Here is a 20,018-nt window from a genome sequence, read left to right as displayed (position 1 = left end):
CGGATTTTGTACATGTCTGAAAACATTATCCATCCACGTCAGTACATACATACATAACAATAATGCATAGAAATGCCAGTTTATTGACATATGGTATAGGAACCCTCGTATTGGAACTTGTTTCCCCATCGGAGTGTTTTTGTGAAACACAGGGGCGGGCGGTGCTGTCCTGGCGGCTTCTTTGACTTGAGGCTGGATTTTTGCAGCTCAATTGAAAAAGCGTTTACACTGAGAAATCGAAACAATTCCAGCAGCAGTTGTTGTTATTTAACTGTTTCCTTATGTTTGCTACACTAGATTCAACATAGTTTAGGACGTCGTGTCAGTTGTTAAATTGATGTCATGTTAATTACTATCAACTTGGTCACGCGTTTATCAGGAACAGCGCAACTTCTTCAGTATGAGCACCTCCGATCCTCCTCCAAAAAAGAAATGCTATATGGGGCAGCACCAGATCAAGAAGAAAAAGAGGTATGATTGGAAAAAGAAAAATGACATACAGGTTTTATCTATCATATCTGTCAACAATACTACCATCACACTTATCTGTGATAAATCTATATTTTTTGAGAACAGCTTTCATCTTCCTGATGCAGACAAAAGCAGTCTGTCAGACAAGACGAACAGTTCAGAGAACATTAGCAGAGCCTTGGTGAGTTTAACAGAGAGCCTCGCTGCCATGCTTTCACACTTAAGTTATAAGTGACCAGTGTATACAATATTCCCTTAGGGTGGAGGAGCGGGGTTTCCTCTGGGAGAATCCACACTAGCTCTTGATGAAGAATTGCTGCACATGCTGGATACTGCTGAAGCTGCAAAACCTGCAGAAGACAAAGCTTGTCCAATGACAGTAAACAGAGATGCGCAGAAATCAGCTGCCATTACAAGTCCACAGCCTCCTTCAACTGCTACAGATGATAAAAGGGAGAATAAGCAGGTAACTGAGATGGCACCTCCTCAGCCGGTCATTCACACATTGTTCAGAGTTCCCAGCAGTGGAGCGGGGAGCATCGGTGGTAGAGCTGGCGAATATGAAAGACCAGGCTGGAGTGCTGACTGCAAAGACCTCGCTCAGAGGCTTCTCTTCAGCGAAGATTTGGACGAAACAGAGCATGCTCTGAAGGCTCCAGTAAACGGACAGTTGGTAGAACAAGAAACAAATCTCCATCAGAAAGTAGACTGCTCCACCAGGTAAGCTGAATGTAACGTAAAAATTGTCCATGTATTCTTTTTTATTTAACAGCTGTCATTTTATTTTTATTTTGGCATCCGTTGAATTGTCTTTGCTCTCTGCGTCACAGTACACAGAAACCTGTGTCCAGAAGAAATTGCTCTCCTTGCAGTGAAGACAAAGGTGGGGCACCTCCCAATGTGTCCAGAGACTACATCTTATTCAATCCCACCCATCTTGCAGTGTCCAAGAAAAGGGCCAAACTGCAGCAGTCATTACAGAATCAATCAGCCTCTGTTCTCACAGTCCCCAGTGGGTTAGACCTGAGTGCTCTCAATGACACCTTACCTCAGCCAGGTGAGCTGCTTTGCTACAATCATAAAGCTTTATTTGGGAGGCAATTCTTCACTGCTGTCTTGATTCTGCTGTTTCCCCTTGAAACTTTGCATTTCCTGACCCTCTAATTTTGGTTGCAAATAAAGAATACCTGAAAGCTGTTAATATGTAGTTTCACGCTGTTTCAGTAATTCACATTTCCAAACTTTTTTTGTAAAATGAACTAAAAGATTGAACTTAAAGAAAGCAAGTGTATTTATACATGAAAGGCAATTTTAAGACGACATTTAATAGGATTTAGAGAGTAATAAAGAAATAAAACCCCTTAGATATAAATTAAGTATATCTTATCTTAAAACAGAGCAAAGAAGAAACAAAGAGGAAATGAAAGTGAAAGATATGATTCTATCTAATATATTTATGAAAACTAAATTTAAGTGTATTTAGTTTAAAGTTTATTGTCAATACCTTATTTATTATACAGCCTTAAACCTTGCATATATGTGTATGGGATGAAAAATGTAACCTACTTACTTACATTTTAAGTTAACAGTATATTGTATCTGTGTTACGGACTCTAAAATGAAACTCTTAATCTAATGTAATGCCAGTGTAATCCTTTGTGAGATCAATTTACCAGTTTAATTTAACAACAGTTATGATGTGTGCTCTATTGTAGGCATTGCTTTGTGTGCTCCAGCAGAACAAGCTGAAAAGCTGTTGCTGTCCAGTTGGGGTTTACCAAAACCTGTTCTGGAACAGTACCAGAAACACAGAGTGACTCACATGTTTGAGTGGCAGGCTCAGTGCCTCGCTGTTGGACAGGTGTTGCAAGGAGGCAACCTGGTATACTCTGGTAAGAAACTGAACATCTCTCTAGAAAATCATTTAGGGAGATAGTTCATTTTCAATTTATATTTCTCCACTTTCAGCCCCCACTAGTGCTGGAAAAACTCTGGTATCAGAACTACTGATGTTGAAGCGTGTGCTGGAGACCAAGAGAAAAGCTCTCTTCATTTTGCCATTTGTCTCTGTAGCCAAAGAAAAGATGCACTACCTACAGGTGAGAGTGACAAGGGGAAAAAAGGTTGCTTAAATTTTATTATTCGCAATATGTTTCTGTGCATTTAGCTCAGTGTAAAATGTATGCGTTTATCATTCTTTAGAGTGTATTTGAAGAGGCAGGAGTTCGTGTGGAAGGATATATGGGCAGCACCTCGGCCGCTGGAGGGTTCACAGCACTGGATGTGGCTGTTTGCACCATTGAAAAAGCCAATTCTCTCATTAACAGACTCATTGAAGAGGACAATATGGATCTACTTGGTATTTGTGATACAGTAATACAGGATTTTCCCCACTATTATAAAGCTTGGGTTCAGCATCCAGACTATTTTGTGCACCACTGAAGCCAAATAAATGTAAAACCAGTATGAAGTGCATAAAATTGAACTTTAATGACTTCTGTTCAAATTCTGTTTTTAAGCTTTTTGGGTGTTGTGTATTTGTTATCTTTTCTAAGTTTCTGGAAAAGATAAAAACTGATCCAAAATAACTTACATTGTTCATTTCTGTATAGAAACCCTTCATAACATTAGTTCCTAAGCTCCCAAGAATTCTATGGAAAACTGATGATAATATTACCATCACTTTATAATCTATTTGGACATGTCTGGCATTCATTAATGTTTCTGTGCACCTAGGTATGGTGGTGGTAGATGAGTTACATATGGTTGGAGATTCAGGAAGAGGATACCTACTAGAGCTGCTCTTAACAAAAATCCGATACATCTCACAGAAGCAGAACACCACAGGGTCTGTATACATTGCTCCTTGATTAAAAAATACAAAATCCAGTGGTTCTGCTATATATTTTGTGGGTTTATATATACACATTTCTTTAACAGGTCTCTCTCTGAGGGTGTACAGATCGTAGGTATGAGTGCCACTTTGCCAAACCTCTCCCTCCTGGCCAACTGGCTTGGAGCAGAGCTTTACCAAACCGACTTTAGACCGGTTCCACTGCAGGAGCATCTCAAGGTTGGATGCAACATCTACGACAAGAACCTCTTAGTGGTTCATCAGTTCACCCCTGCCCTCCAGATTAAGGTGATACTTTTTTTTACTATTGTGTTCTAATGAAATCAATATCATGAGGAAGCCTGTGGGTTTGCTAATAATATAATCATGTGTTCTGTTCTACATCAAGGGTGATGATGACCACATAGTGAGCTTGTGTTATGAGACAGTGAGAGAGGGCCACTCTGTGCTGCTGTTCTGCCCCACGAAGAACTGGTGTGAGAAACTTGCAGATGGCATCGCCAGAGAGTTTTACAACCTCAGACATACTGGTATGTGGATATTAAACGGCTCATAACACTCAAAATGGAGACATGTGGGTAAACCTGACTAGAAATGGACAGATTACTCGGCCGATTAGATGTCATTTTGAGATAAGCACCATCAGCTCATTTTCTTTTTTCATGGTATTGGATGTTAATTGTTTTTTGAAGCTCGTAAACAAAATAGAGTAACCTGCAGCCAGCACAGACTATGGACAGAGCCCTTTGAGTACCACCAATCTAGAACAATGTCAGTGATCCTCCCTTTTTTTTTTAAATTATTGCATTGAATAGATCGACTTAACAATGCATGCACAATATTTTGAACAATTTTTTTTTATCTCACCATTGAGAATCAGCCTGCATGGTTTAAAATATTTGTCACTGGCCACAGACAAACCCATATTGGTTGACAACTAAACCTGCTGTTATAAATGTACATATAGAATTTGGTTTGACATAAATGAGCTCTCAAGTCTAAATTCTGCTCTTAACTTGTCAGAACCTCATGGTGAATCAGAGCCTCAACCGGTGTGTCTGGATCACGAGGGACTAGTGGATGTAGTTGCCCAGCTAAGACGGACTCCTGCTGGTTTAGACCCCATCCTCCAGCGTACTGTGCGCTGGGGGGTTGCCTTCCACCATGCAGGTAAACACATTTCTCCTTGTTGGCTGAGTTATTATGGCTTTGGTAGTCATGTGTAAAAATAAGTTGAGCCTGACTGTGTGTGTTGTTACTCTGTAGGTCTTACATTTGATGAGCGTGACGTGCTGGAGGGAGCTTTTCGTCAGGGTGTGGTGAGGGTCCTGGCTGCCACCTCTACTCTGTCTTCAGGGGTTAATCTCCCAGCCCGACGGGTCATCATTCGAACCCCTACCTTTAACGGACACTTGTTGGACCCACTCACATACAAACAGATGGCTGGCAGAGCTGGGAGAAAAGGAGTGGACACAACAGGTATGAGGCAAAAAAGAAAAAAATGGGGACAAGTGTCTTAAAAAATAAGAAACTTTTGTACACTGTATTAAAGTATTAGGATATTACTCTTGTGATACTGCATTCATTCTCAAAAACACTTGTGGTTTACATTTTTAAGACTTTTAAGGGCAAATGTTAATTGTCATGCTCAGATTACAGACAATGTCATACTCTAAATGCTACAGAGACTGAAAGAAATGCAAATGCAGATCCCATTATTCTCATAGTATAAAAATATTTTTTTCAGTTAAAGTTTTATGTAAATTTATTTGATATTTTATTGGTTTTGTTTTACAGAGACTGTGCTCATTAATCAGCATTGCTGTAAATATGCCAGAATCAGCCAAAAGGCTATTTTTCATCTGTTGTCCTTGGATGGAGTGTATTGTGTCACCATAAAAACAGAAGTAAAAGATAAAAGTTACACTTATGTTGATCATCTATAAGCATGCATAGCAATATTAATGTTAATAAAAAGTTTATTTAAAATACCCCTGTGCCATATTATACACTATTCATTATACCACAACAGTTTTCCTGTAAGTAGAACGAAAAAAATTACCTTAATACAATATACTGGATTGTAACACGTGTCACTGTACACAAATGCCAGTTTCTTGCTATAGAACAACTCTATTGAAAAGTAAAATACAAACCAAAGACTTCCTTTGTGGTCTAAACCTTGTGTTTTTTCCACTTTCAGGTGAAAGTGTGCTGGTGTGTAAGGAAGCAGAACGTCAGAAAGGTATTACTCTCCTTAGAGGTGCTCTTCAGCCAATCAGCAGCTGCCTTGTGAGAAGAGAGGGCAAGGGCGTCACTACTAGTATGTTGCGGGCCATCCTAGAGGTACTATTTACAGCCAGTGGCAGATAATCTTTCACTCTTTCAGTTGATAATGTAGTCCAACTAAGTTACCTTAAAACACATTACTCTGTTATTGTTTATTGACTCATTATTCACCTCCTCTCATAGATCATTGTGGGAGGTGTTGCCAGCAGTCCACAGGATGTGCGGACGTATGCTTCATGCTCACTCCTGACCGCCAGCATAAAAAGTGAAGGCAGACAATCAAATGAAGAGAGCAGCAAGGGGGCTATAGAGGCCTGTGTTGAATGGCTGATGGAGAATGAATTCATTAGTATCCAGAAGGAAGGACAAGGTGCTAAGGATGTACTTTTAATTTTTGATGAAAGAGAAAATACTTGTATTAACCTCTTTGATTCATGTTCTCTTAAAATATGGCAGTAATGTTAGTGAAGGCAAGAAAAAGACAACGGATAATGGAAGTCAATAATTTCAGAATATGGTAGTAATCAGCATCCTACTCAGAGTACTATCTCTTCATTTTCAGAGGAGCAGTACCGTCCTACTCAACTTGGTGCTGCCACCCTGTCCTCATCTCTATCCCCTCCCGAGGCTTTGGGTATATTTGCAGATCTCCAGCGGGCCATGAAGGGCTTTGTTTTGGAAAATGACTTGCACATTCTGTATCTGGTAAGTACAGATGTAGCATCATGCATGATTTTTTTGTTCATCTTAGATTCTTTCAGTGATATCCATCCACCCAAAGCCCTAAAGATAACCTCTTAACTCTGTACCAAAACCATCTGAAGCTTCTATGTTACTAAGATTCTCTTTTCCTGATCTCATATACACCACAAGAGTCCATCCAAGTATGTTAATTAATTTATAAATACTGTGTGTAAATCCTCCACAGATCACCCCATTGTATGCAGAGTGGACTACCATAGATTGGTATCAGTTTTTCTGTTTGTGGGAACAGCTCTCATCATCAATGAAAAGAGTAGCAGAGCTGGTGGGTGTCCAGGAAGGCTTTCTTGCACGGTCCGTCAGTGGCAAACTTGTTGCCAAGACAGAAAAACAGCGAAGACAGATGGCGATTCATAAACGGTAGTGCACATACTATATGGAATAAAACTAAGCCACTTTATATATATATCATTGTATTGACCAGTAGATCCTCTAATTTATTTTTTTTATGTTGTATTTTAAGTCACTACCAGCTCATGATGTAATGTAGAATGTGCTAAATAAATACATGTGGCTCAGGAATAATAACATTTTGTATTCAGTGGGTAGCGAATGATCTTGAAACAATTAGCAATCTAGTGTAACTGAACAACAATAAAAATATAAATGATAAGCATATAGTAATTAATTTGGAATTGCTTTGATTGTATTGTTGAATTTCTCATATTTGTTCAAAATTTGTTTTATTTATTTATTTTTTGGAAACTTCTGTCATTAGCATCCTCTCTTATGTATCTCTTCACAGTTTCTTCACCACACTTGTTCTACAGGATCTGGTGAATGAGGTCCCTTTAGGGACAGTGGCATCCAAATACAACTGTAATCGTGGACAATTACAGTCTCTCCAACAGTCTGCCTCAACATATGCAGGTATGTACTTTGTGAACAGTTTACAGTGACACTTACCTTTTTAATTAGTGCATTGTTCAAACTTTGTATTCCGCAGAAAGCTTGACATTAAATAGATGAGGCATTAACAAATATAATAACTTGTGTGTTGAAAGATTTTAAAATGACAAATGTAAATAGACATCACTCTTTTGGCTGACGTTTCAGCACAAAATGAAATGATTTAATAAAATGACATCCAAAGGACAAATGTAGTTTTTTAAAATGACTTTAATTGACATTGTGCAGCTGAAACCATTCTGCCATTGTTTAGGTATGGTAACAGTGTTCTGCAAACGTTTGGGCTGGCACAACATGGAGCTGCTACTGTCCCAATACCAGACCAGGCTGAGCTTTGGAGTCCAGAGGGAGCTCATCGACTTGGTCAGAGTTTCACTTTTGAATGCAACAAGAGCCAGAACACTCTATGCACAAGGTCTGTGTACTGTTGCTGAACTTGCCAGGGCAACTGTATCTGATGTGGAGAAAGCATTAAGGAATGCTGTACCATTTAAGAGGTAAATCTCTCTATGTACCTGTAGGATTGGAGGCAAGTGGATGAATACATAGTAAATCCATAAGTAACACAAAAGTGATTATAATGGGAACATCTGATATATTATTATTACATTATATTCACATAACCTCTAAAGGAAGATGCCTGTCCTCCACAATTCTAGCTTTCAACCTGATAATTTCTGTTGAATTTTAGAGAAAGGCAGTCACTCCTCAATCAAAAACTGTACTTTTCAACATTTGCTCTTTGTAATCTCTGACTTCACAGTGCAGAATGTCTCTGTGCTTAACAAAAACCTGAATCTAAGGGATGGACCTACCAAGAGAATTTTTTTCATCACCTTTGTCAGTTATGATCTTGTATGCACCTTCTAAGAGTGTAACGTGAAAACCTGATGTCATTAGAACTCATAGATTGAAAGTGCTCATTTAAGGACGCGTGAAACCTCTAATACCTACAGATAAACCAGAAATTTGCAGTATTTGCATATTTAGATATTGTAGATTTTTCAATGCAGGAAGAAGAGAGGATGTCAGTGTAGGTTTTTAGATGCTTATCTACATGCTACTATTAGGGGTTTATATGGATGTCTGTTGATAGAACAGACATCCATATAAACCTAATAGTTATGTCAACTCTGTCAAAAGCCAAGTGTCAGACTGTATTTTTTTAAACAGAAACCTATATGTAAAGTAAATGTCTGTCTTCAACAGCTCTAAACGTGCAGTGGATGAGAGTGAGATGGAAGCAGCAGAGAGAAGGACTCTTCGGTGTGTCTGGGTCACTGGTGGACGGGCCCTGACAGAGCAGGAGGCTGCCATTGAGATAGTGTCTGAAGCAAGACTCCTCCTTCAGGAAGACTTGGCACATTTAGGAGTTCAATGGGACCCATCAACACTTCCTCCTGGAGCTTCTGCTGTTAACAGACAGGATGAGCATCACAGCACAAATTCTGATAGTTCATCTTGTTCATTTCTGAGTTCACAAGAAGCACAGATAAACGATTCTAAAGACTGTCCAAAAGGGAACAGGCCTAACCAAAGGAATGGTGGTGAACTGGTGAAGAGCAAATTTGAGGAGCATAGAGAGGAAAACAGCAACGAACCAGGCAATGAAGTAACAACAGAAAGAGTGAAAGAAGCAAATAAAGACAGACATCCAGAAACATCTATGAATAAAAAAACAGAAACCCCAAATGAAAAAAGACAAGGAGAAAAACATAAAATAGCAAAACAAAGTAGCAGCAGTTTGATAAGTGCAGATCAGAAAGAAGGGGACAGAAGTAAAGTGAAGACCACAGTCAGACCACAAGGTCAAGACAGTAATCGTTCCATTTCTGAAAGGAATCTGACTCAAGAACTGGCCGAGATTCTATCCAGCCCTTTTCTCCAATCTGCACCACATATTGGGTCCCCGCCTTTGCCGATGCCTCCTCCTCGATTTAGAGCCCCTGTATCCAGTGTTGAAGAAAAACAAAACACTTCCTTGAGGACATCAAAAGGAAGCTGTACCACTGGAGTTAATGCTTCACCTGAGCAGCCAGGACAACTGAAGCATTCTAGAGCTTTAAGCAAAGTCCTCCATTCAATACAAACTGAAAAACTGCACATAAATGTAGAGACTTCACAGCCATCACACTCCACAGTAGCAGATACAGTCCAAACTGCAGCCCCTGCCACTTTTTCTGCTCAAGATCCCAAACAAGACACTCCCACACACGCAAACATGTCTGTCTCACCTGCCTCAGCTCCCTTATTCTCCCCTGAGGCTAAACGAAGAAGAGTGGAGGTTAGAGAAGCAGAAAAGTTTTCATCTCCTGAGCTGTATGCACGAGGTGAAGGAGAAGAAGAGGCTGAAGGAGAAGCTCAAAAGGGGGAGGAGAGTTTTGGTGATAGCTTTGAATTAGACAGTCAAACAGAGAGAATCATTGCACAGCAAACATACCAGCAGGATGTAGAAGCAGAAGGAGAAGAAGAAATGGCAGCGGCAGCTGCAGAAATGGAGGGGGGAAGACATGGGGAAAGAAATGGGTGTGATGCTTGTATAGATGAGGGTCCCATGTTGAGTATTTCTATCACAGATAGTCAGATGGGGCTCATCCTCAACACCATCCATCAGGTGAGTGACAAAAACCTCCCAATACTCAGTATAAACAACACATGTGTTCAAGTATTTTGGACCTCAAAAAAGAATATTTTCTTTCACAGATTTCTCCTGGGCCGGGTGATGGGGAAAATATTGATAAAGGTAAAAATGAGGGTGATGCTAATGAAGATGAGGCCACCAGTGCCTATCAGGATGCTTCAGATAGTCTAAATAGAAGTAGCAGCTTCCTGTTTGACAGCTTGTATGACAGCTCTTTGCTGGCTGGTCTCAGCCCAAATCACATACTTGACCAGTCACATGAAGATAAAGAAGTAGCTTGCCAGGAGATCAGAGACAAATGCCCCCTTCCATCGACACAGGAGCGACGGCGCAGTGAGCTTCTGGCCAACCAAGAGGCAGAAAAACTGGAGGCTCTTCAATGGAGTGAATCCTCCTTTAACCTGTCAGAGTGGGGAGACTCTTTGTTGGTGGGTGAGCACTTCCTGGAGAGGCAAAGTTTGTTCCGGCACACAGAGAAAGCTCAAGAGGAGCAAGAACCAAGCTGTCATCAAGCTCAAAATCCCAACATAGACGACAGTGAGAAGGTAGTACATATACAACCTACAACTGGTCAGATTCAGCCTTATTGTGTTGAAACTCCAAATGACCATGGGAGTCCAGCTCAGAAACGCCAGTTGAAACAGCACATTAAAGCACAAAATGATGAGCCTGCTGGGAGACAGGGAAAGATAGATGAAGATGAGGAACACATGAATCAGGCAGACAAGGAAAAAGAACATGTCCAGGCTGGACCAGGAGATGCTTTTTTCTGCAGCCCTGGTCTCCAAGAGATCTTTGACCGCTGGCCTAGTATGACAGACCAGCTCTGGCAGAACACTACAGCAGGCCCATCAGCAATTCAAATGAAGACTTCTGCTGCAAATACAGTGGGTAGTCTGGAAATGCTTCAATCTTTAATGCACGCAGGCGGAAAAAGAGAAGAACTGCATGTGCAAAATGCTGCTGCTACTACTGAGACAGATCCTCAAGAAGAACCAACAATACACAACACAGAGAATGTAACTGAGAGACCAGGGTTTACTGCTGACCTTGTTCCTCCGACTCAGCAAACGGCACCTGTCACACCGAGAGTAAAGTTGACCATGTCATCGGTCCAGTCACCTCTGACCACTCAGCCACTCAACCAGTCAACTCCCTCAGCTGTTCCTCCTGTAAAACCAGCAGTCACAAAATGTACAAAATCTCACCCTGAACCTAGAAACCTTTCATCAGAAGCTCCTGTAAAATCTACATCAGATCTCAATCCCAAACATCAGCTAAGACAGGAACCAAAGACCCTACCTGAGTTTAGGTTGGGTCCAAATGGTGACCATCATCAAGACAGTAGTTCTTCATCCACTCTGCACAAAAAGTCTCCCTCTGATTTGGACTCATCCATGACTGAGGAAGGCTTCACTCTTCAGTTATCCCAGGATGTTTCTCTCTGTTCCAGCAACTCCGGGACCTTCTCCATCATAGATGTAGCGAGTGACAGGCGGCTCTTCAGTACTTTCATTGACGAGTGGAAAACTAAAGAGAGGTACTCTCTGGCTTTGGCCTGTGAAAAGAAAGTGCACAGACAGCAGCCTGAGGGAGGAATAGGAGAAAAGCACAAGAGAGGTAAGTGATATCCCCATATATTGATACTGTAACACAAGAGTGACAATGATTTATGATATAAATAGTTTGTTAGCACTGAAGCCTTCATAGGCAGAAAAGAAAAGACATGAACATGGGTGAAAACACAAAGAAAAACCAAAGATATACTATATGTATTTGTAGTCAATAGGAACACTTTCTATGTTCCTAAAGATCGGTGACTGGAGACTTTGGCCTGTCACAGATTTTTAGGAACATTTTATTTTTATAAAACCTGAAAACAGAGGATATCTCAAATTTTAGTTTCCTCGGACCACTTCAATTACAATAACCAGAAAAGCTATTATGGAATTTTTGCCCACTGCTGGTTCCTTCTTTAACGCTCAAAGACATTTAGAAGCTCCGTAGTGAACAAGGAAATTTTGTGCAACTTGACTCACTAGTAAAATCCATGTAGTTTGACAAATGGCTACGGTTTGAGACTTTTTTAATGTTTTGTTGAAAAATCACTTTGGGTTTAGTTTTCTCTGTTCTGAACATCTACATGGTCAGTAAATACTTTTTACTGACAAATACAGTGGATAGAAGAAGAAATGGTGATAAGTCACATACAAAATGTTAGACAGAGAAACATTAATAGTTCTAGGTCTAGAGTTAATGTACTAATGCTGTCTCGTAAGTATTTTGTAACTGAGCATACATTCCAGTCTGTGTTGAGTGCATTCTGTTTCATGTATCTGTACAGTATCAGCAGCTCATCAGAAGCTGAGCAGCGTCGATGGTTTTCCTGTAAGAGACAGTGAAGGACTGGTGCTAATTGGACTCTCTGTCTGCTGGGGAGCAAGAGATGCATATTACATATCTCTGCAGCAGGAGCAGAGCAAAGGTTATTGCAGTACATACACATATATCATCATACACAAGGAGGCATCTCTTGCTGAAGCCTCTTCCTTATATGATTTAAAGTGGGATTCCATAGTTTAGCCTGTCTGCTACTCCTCAGGTTTAAGCTCTAGTCTCGCCCCTCCTCCATTGGATGAGGATTTGCCAGTGAGTGAGAGGCTGGAGCATGTGAAGTGCTGTCTGGGCAGACCGCCGTTTGGTCGTAGAGGGGGTGCTTTCATCACTTATGATGTCATCAGGGCGTACAAGACGCTGGTACTGAGCTGTGGTATCACTGTGGAGGAAAACTGTGAAGACCCCAAGGTGAGAAAATAGGTGATAAATCATTTTTGCAAAATGTTCACTTATACTGGTGTATAGTAGAAATATCTGTTACCCTCATTTTGTTCCCTTTTTGTTGTTTTACCTGAAACTGACATAATCCTTTGTCTTAGAAAACATTGTATCCAGCAGTATACAGTGTATCTGCAGATCCTTAAAAAGTCTTACATTTCATCGTTCTACATTAAGGCCTCAATTATCCTTAAAATTAATAATTAATCCTTAATCCTGGCACTCAAAGGTTTAAAAACTTTGAGGATCTTTGTAATTAGTGTGTAGCATTTTATCATAACAGAGGTCTGAATGAGTGGAGGGTCAGAAACATTAGTCATGGAGAAGTGTAAATGTAATATCAGCTGGATTGCTACACGGTTAAGAGTGGTACAAGGAAATAACTATGAGGCCCGTTGTTCTACTGTGATTTTCGTGAATGTAAGGTCTTAAATTTGACCAAAGACACCTTGAAAAATATCTCAAAAAGTCATAAATTTGGCTTCCTCAAACCTGCAGATACTCTGAGTATAGTGATGCTATTTTCATGGTTCCTATGTGTCCTGGAAAACCTGGAAAATAACTGACCAATTTTCCAGTCTTGGAAAACATATGGAAAATGAGAAAAAAGGTCCAATGTCCTGGAAACGGTTAAGCTATCCTGGAAAATTATTTATCCTCCCCCTGCCTCGTGACCTTGTGTGCCTAAACTGAGATGAAACAAAGGAAATTGTTTTTTTAGAGGTTTACTGAAAATATACAAATATTTTTAGAGGAAGTGCAGGAGGGAAGAGAAAGTTGAGTTGGGAATTGACCAATTGAACATTGTAACTCCAGTTTGTCAGGCTAATGAAATGCTACGCTGTAATCTATGGGTGTGTTTGCATTATTCTATGATACATTTGTCATAATGATTTTTCATAGATGAAGTATAGCCATAGACTGCACATTAAATGTCTGAGTAATAAACATAGAAACAATCTAGATAAATAAGTAGAAAAGAACACTTCCAAAGAATGAGGAGGACAGGGGAATGGATGATGCGATAGCTTGTCTCTGTAGCGGCTGAAAATGTTTTGGATAATAATTTTAGGGAAAGAGTGGGAATCCTGATTTTCACATACTGCTGTAGGTTGCCTGTTGGCTGCTGGACCCTAGCAGTGAGGAGAGAATTCTGCACAACATGGTGACTGTCTACTGTCCAGAAGAATTGCCTCTGCTGGATGGACTTGGGAGTGCACACACATACTGTCCACGTGTTAGGGCGGCGACTGAGAGTGTGCTTGTAAACGCTGTGATGAACTCTCTCACCGGACTACTAGACAAAGATGGCATGCTTGGTAAATAGAGCTCTCACCAAATTTGACTTGAAGGCATTATTATAGTTATTGTACAAGCTGTGGAGTTAATATTTTTTATGTTTTTGCACACTCACCAGATTTGTTTAGGACCATAGAGATGCCTTCACAGGTATGTTTAGCTCTGTTGGAATTAAATGGGTTGGGCTTCAGCGTCCAAGAGTGTCAAAGACAAAAGCATGTGATGCAAGCCAAACTCACAGCGCTGGAACTGCAGGCTTATGATCTTGCTGGACACAGTTTCTCCCTCACTAGCATCGACGACATTGCACAGGTCTGACATATCCTCTCATTCTCAGTCTGTTTTATTTTTCACCTAAAGTGTAAAGTGCTCACGTACCTGTTGTGCTGTAGGTGTTGTTTTTGGAGCTCCATCTGCCTCCTAATGGTGATGTCAGTGCTTCAAAAACCAAGAAGACACTGGGATACACAAGGAGAGGCGGTGGCAGAGTACGGCTTGGAAAACAGTTCAGCACCACCAAGGTACAAATACTTACTGCTGTTCAAAAAACTAAATAAATAGACTGCTGTTGTACTGTGAGTGAAACAGTAATATTATTGAGATGAACTACTGAGTATATCTAAATTGAACTGTTGTTGTCAGGATGTTCTGGAGAAGCTTCGCCTTCTGCATCCACTGCCTGGAATAATTTTGGAGTGGAGGCGGATAACTAATGCCATGACAAAGGTGGTGTTCCCCCTGCAAAGGGAGAAGCAACACCACCCTGCACTGTCCATGGACAGGATATATCCCATTGCACAGACACACACAGCTACAGGTAAAACCCACCTGTACATATGTGCAAAGACGGACATCACATCCCCCTCCTTAGATGTAACGTAGGCACAAGTTATTGACACTGTAGAATTCCTACCAATAACGATATGATTTTATTGAAAGTGATACTAAAACTAAAATATGTTTTTGAGCTGTAATCAGAATCGCATGACTAAATGCGACAGTGGTGGTATAATGCACATAAAAACTGACAAACATGTAAAAATCTGCATTTTGCATGGGAGTCAAATCTTTAGGGGTGTGGGAGTGGAGGAGAATACCTGCTACGTCTAGAGTTTTAAGGCTAGATACAAACGTATACATAAAAATAATAATTACATCCACTCATAAGAATGTTTGGGCATAGAACAGTACATATATGAGCAGGTTCTTGTAATGTATTTATTCATACAATTGTCAGTTGTGTAAAATTGCTTTTTTGTTTCCAAAAAGATTGTTTGCAACATTTTTGAAAGTGAAATACTTACAAAATATTGAATATTACTGATGTAAAATGTTAAATGTCAGTCATCTTCTGAACCACTTTATCCTCGAGATTGTTGCGGGGATGCTGGAGCCTATCCCAGCTACTATTAGGCAAAGGTGGGGTTCACCCTGGGCGTATCGCCAGTTCATCGAAGGGCTGACACGAAGAGACGAGCAACCAATCACTCTCACGTTCACACTTACGGGCAGTTTTGGCTGAATCAGTTAACCTATTAGTGCATGTCTTTGGATGGTGGGAGGAAGCCAGAGTACCTGGAGAGAATGTTTAACGTAAAATGTTTAATTTTTAACCATTAATCCTATTAATACATTGAAATAATTCAGGTAAAATACAGTTTCTCAGCTTTTCAGTGGCATCAGATTTGACCCATTTGACCCATCAGAGCCTCTGTAGTGAACATGCAAACAGTTATCATCTGAAACACTCCAGAATCAGAGTGATGTGGTCCCTCTTCTGTACTCCAGCTAAAAGATGAGCTGTAGCTTTTTGATCCAGCTGGAGACAAGAGAGAGAAGATTGGCTGACATCAAAATAAAATGCATTACAGTAATCCAGCGGAGATGTGATGAAGGCATGATATTCATATATGAATCAAGACATGACGGGTGTGGCTTAAGTGAGAAGGCATCTTTCTTCCTTAATGGCACATATATCTGACCATTGTCAGCAAAACAGTGGATGGAGATACCATGTCTAAGAATGGAGCCCAGAGGAAGTAAATATAGTGAAAACCCACTTCAGGGACTCAGTTCACCATAGGAAAAGACTATGATGGCAAGAATAAAGCAGCAAGACTTCTAAATACAGTGTATTCATATATGGATATTAATTTTTAGTTGGGCCTTTCTCATGTGGGTAAAACAAGAATAAAAACTCAAACTGATGCTTTCAAAGCCTCATATGGTTCTATGCAAGTGTCTTGTGATTCTCTGTCATACGGATGTCCCTGAACTACTCCTGTCTCAAATTGATACTTGAACATACAGCCACTAATCACCTCCGCCTCAGTAGTTTTCAGATTTATTCAGTGAGTAGAGTTGGAGACAAAATAAGGGTAAAGTTGCACTTGATGGAAACACAGACCATGCATCAACTCAGTTTGTTTTGTTTTTAGGCAGAGTGAGCTTCACTGAGCCCAACATACAGAATGTCCCCAAGGACTTTGAGATTAACATGCCCACAGTGGTGGGTGAGAGCCCACCTTCACAGGAAAGCTACCACATGAAACCAGGGTAAGTCACCATATTGTACTTTTCTGAAATGTTACTGCAATTCCATTGTTATGAAGTGCTATACTGCCTAATGGTCAATAACAATAATACAATGGGGTGCTGTAATAAAGGTCTTTTCTTACAGAAAAAACAGATGCTCTGTTGCTCCTTCATCTGCAGCTTGTACTGCAGAAAGAGGTCCGGCATTCTCTGTCAGCATGAGGCACGCCTTTGTACCTTTTTCAGGTAAATTAAGATTGCTATGTACGTGTCTGGGCCATAACTCTTTTTGGCCAATAGTTTTTTTTTTTGTTGTTGTCTGAGATTGTTGTCCCTGTACTTTACTGTAGGTGGAATGATATTGGCAGCTGATTATTCCCAGTTGGAATTGAGGGTGTTGGCTCACCTGTCCAAGGATCAGCGCCTACTACAGGTCAGCTGATTATATTTACACATAGTAAATAGTAACTAGACATGATGTACCAAATATCCAAACAGATAACAGAAAGTACACACCCTCTCTGTATGTGTGCCAGGTCCTGAATGGAGGAGCAGACGTCTTCCGTTGCATCGCTGCTGAGTGGAAGAGTATGGACCCAGAGACTGTCAATGACAACCTCAGACAACAGGCAAAACAGGTACACAACCAGGAAAGAGAAAATGACACATACATGCTCTCATACCAGTTTTTAGCTCACTGGTCTGCCTGTTTTTGTGTTTTCAGATTTGCTATGGCATTATTTACGGAATGGGAGCCAAGTCTTTAGGGGAGCAAATGGGAGTGGAGGAGAATGACGCTGCCTGCTACATAGAGAGTTTTAAGGCCAGATACAAAGGTATACATAAAAACAATAAGATCTACACATAAAGATGTTTGGGCATAGACCAGTACATACATGAGGAGGTGCTTGTAATGTATTTGTTTCAATTGTCATGTTGTGTAAAACTGTTCCTTTGTTTCCAAAAAGATTGTTTGCAAAATTTGTGAACCTGAAATACTCACAGAATATTGTAAAAGTTAAATTTTCCTTTGGAAACATTAATCCTCAAAGACCTATACAACTGGTCGGTGACTAAAAGCATATATTAATGTAGAATACTTAATTTTTGAACCATTAATCCTATCAATACATTGCAATAATTCAAGTAAATTACAGTTTCTCATCTTTCCACTGGCATCAGATATGACCCATTTGACCCATCAAAGTCTCTGTAGTGAATATGCAAACACTGTCATCTTCTGAAACACTGATTCACCAGTAAAAGCCATTAAGTTTGAAGGTGGTCTTAAATTGTAGATGCTTTTTTACATTCAGTTACTGATCTATTTTGTTGAAGAAGTCCCTTTTGACTCAGTTTTCTTTGTAATTTCTGAATAATCTGTGAATTTCCTCTGAGTTTTTATACTATGTTTACACTGCAAGTAAAGGCTCATATATCACATTTTTTTTATTACGTCTGACAGGAAAAAATCACATTTTTTTCAAATCAGACCTAAGCCACTTTCATATGTGGTCCTAAATCAGATAGGTATGATGTTTTGAATGCAACTTAAGTCTGAACGGTCATGTCACATTTCATCCGACTGTTACGTGATTGAAATGCAACAGAAGTCACAATTCTGCACTGGAGGAGGCGGATCCTGACAAGATTCATATTTACTTCCATAAACAGTGTGCTGCGTATGTGACGTCACATCTTCTGCACATGTGGGTCATTTCAGACCTGTACACTGTTCCCACAGGAGGTTGATGGCTGTCTCACAAAAAATCGTATTCAAGCAAAAAAAAAATCTGAATTGAGTATTAAGACGTGCAGTGTGAACGTCACGTTCATAGACCTCTGTGGTCAGTAAAGAAAAATGTTTAATTGTATAATAAAATAATTGCTATTTGCTGAAAAATGCAGAGGATAAAATAATAACTGGTCATAAATTACTTAGGAAAGGTTAGATGTAGAGAGTGATTCATTTGAAAGCCACCACAAAAATAGTTTGTAAGTCTTTGTGGGTTAAATGTCTATATTGTCTTGGTTTGTGTTGCAGGAATCAGTGCTTTTCTTAAAGAGACAGTGAAGAACTGTATAAAGAAAGGCTATGTTCAGACGCTGATGGGCCGCAGGAGATACCTACCTGGAATCACTAACACCAACGTGCACATCAAAGCACACGTAAGAATGAGAATCAAACAGAATTCACCTGAATAGAATAAGATGCATGAGATGAACCTCTCGATTCCAACCAGGGACCCCTCTAAGTAGAGTTTGCATGGTCTCTCCGTGTTTGTGTGGGTTCTCTCCAGGTACTCTGGTTTCCTCCCACCATCCTAAGACATGCACTGATAGGTTAATTGGTTGATCTACATTTCCCATAGGTGTGAATGTGAGTGATTGGTTGGTTGTCTCTGTATGTTGACCTTGCGATGAACTAGTGACTCGTCCAGGGTGTACCCCGCCTTCGCCCATAGGTAGCTGGGATAGGCTCCATCAGCCCCCACGACCCTAGTGAGGATAAAGCGGGTTCCATTCATTCTTTTTTTTCACTTCCTTTTTCAGGCAGAGCGACAGGCAGTCAACACCACCGTTCAGGGTTCAGCTGCAGACATTGTTAAACTCGCGACTGTGAACATTCAGAAACGACTACGAAAAACATATCCTTCAGCTCCGATATCCCTCCAACACATACTGTCAGGTAACACACACTCCATTTGTCTCGTCCGATTAAACCTCACATGCAGTCAAGTCGTCGTACGCAATTGTTTAAAGAGTGTCAATGTATTAAATGACGGTGTCCAATCATGTTCACTATACAGCTCATGTGCACCGCAGGACGCCTCATCTGCAAGGAGCCTACTTTGTCCTGCAGCTTCATGATGAGCTCATCTATGAAACCACAGAAGAAGACCTCATACAGGTAGGAGAGTCATGTATTTCTTAAATAGTTAGGCCCTCATTAGTATGTGATGAATGTAAGGGAACCAGTTGTGTTTCAATGACTAATGTCTTTCCTGTACATTTCACAGAATAGGTGCAACCTAGTTCAGAAAAGTTGCATTCATTTATCATGTTACTTTTTTGTCTTTACCCCTTTTTCTTCAGGTTGCGCAGATAGTCAAGAGGGAGATGGAGTCAGCAGTAAAACTGTTTGTAAGACTAAAGGCCAAAGTCAAAGTGGGTCCCAGCTGGGGCAACTTACAAGACCTAGATATATAATAATGATGTGAATGTTGGTGTGTGTCATATCTGAATACTATCCTTTGTATTAAATAAGATTTTTAATAACGCTACATTTAAAAGGAGCTGTAAATAAATGTGGTTGGAATATGAACTGTAAACATGAACAATATTTGTGATTTATATCAGTTTCTAAAGAAGATTATCTATTGTAAAACATTAAAAATATGTGGACTTTTATCACAGTTCTGA

The 20,018-nt window shown here is 40.1% G+C and overlaps 1 protein-coding gene across 1 annotated transcript; it reads left to right on the top strand.

Moving 5' to 3' along the window:
- The first annotated feature begins 220 nt into the window (after window positions 1–220).
- Window positions 221–19,959, top strand: polq (polymerase (DNA directed), theta). Its single transcript, XM_030147043.1, has 35 exons — window positions 221–471; window positions 577–652; window positions 731–1,191; window positions 1,302–1,528; window positions 2,187–2,363; window positions 2,440–2,570; window positions 2,674–2,830; window positions 3,208–3,319; window positions 3,412–3,613; window positions 3,714–3,855; window positions 4,349–4,495; window positions 4,592–4,804; window positions 5,529–5,671; window positions 5,798–5,984; window positions 6,177–6,319; window positions 6,543–6,736; window positions 7,122–7,246; window positions 7,539–7,782; window positions 8,495–9,899; window positions 9,989–11,546; window positions 12,271–12,411; window positions 12,529–12,731; window positions 13,873–14,080; window positions 14,179–14,372; window positions 14,453–14,581; window positions 14,703–14,877; window positions 16,499–16,616; window positions 16,741–16,841; window positions 16,946–17,028; window positions 17,132–17,233; window positions 17,320–17,431; window positions 18,640–18,764; window positions 19,149–19,284; window positions 19,406–19,506; window positions 19,692–19,959. Exons 1-35 carry the CDS (start codon window positions 401–403, stop codon window positions 19,803–19,805), a joined length of 8,157 nt encoding a protein of 2,718 aa, XP_030002903.1. The 5' UTR covers window positions 221–400; the 3' UTR covers window positions 19,806–19,959.
- Window positions 19,960–20,018: the final 59 nt, after the last annotated feature.

The sequence above is a fragment of the Sphaeramia orbicularis genome, chromosome 1, assembly GCF_902148855.1.
Source record: "Sphaeramia orbicularis chromosome 1, fSphaOr1.1, whole genome shotgun sequence".
Lineage (NCBI taxonomy): Eukaryota > Metazoa > Chordata > Actinopteri > Kurtiformes > Apogonidae > Sphaeramia > Sphaeramia orbicularis.
The sequence above is the reverse complement of the archived record's forward strand: the minus strand, read 5'-3'. Positions and strand labels throughout refer to the sequence as shown.

What these genes read in the sequence shown, in the direction of transcription:
- polq (XM_030147043.1), top strand. Translation starts at nt 401, where the DNA reads ATGAGCACCTCCGATCCTCCTCCAAAAAAGAAATGCTATATGGGGCAG. An exon ending in AGGCAACCTGGTATACTCTG is followed by an intron (nt 2,364 to 2,439) that starts GTAAGAAACTGA and finishes CTCCACTTTCAG; the next exon opens with CCCCCACTAGTGCTGGAAAA. An exon ending in CGCCTTTGTACCTTTTTCAG is followed by an intron (nt 16,842 to 16,945) that starts GTAAATTAAGAT and finishes ACTTTACTGTAG; the next exon opens with GTGGAATGATATTGGCAGCT.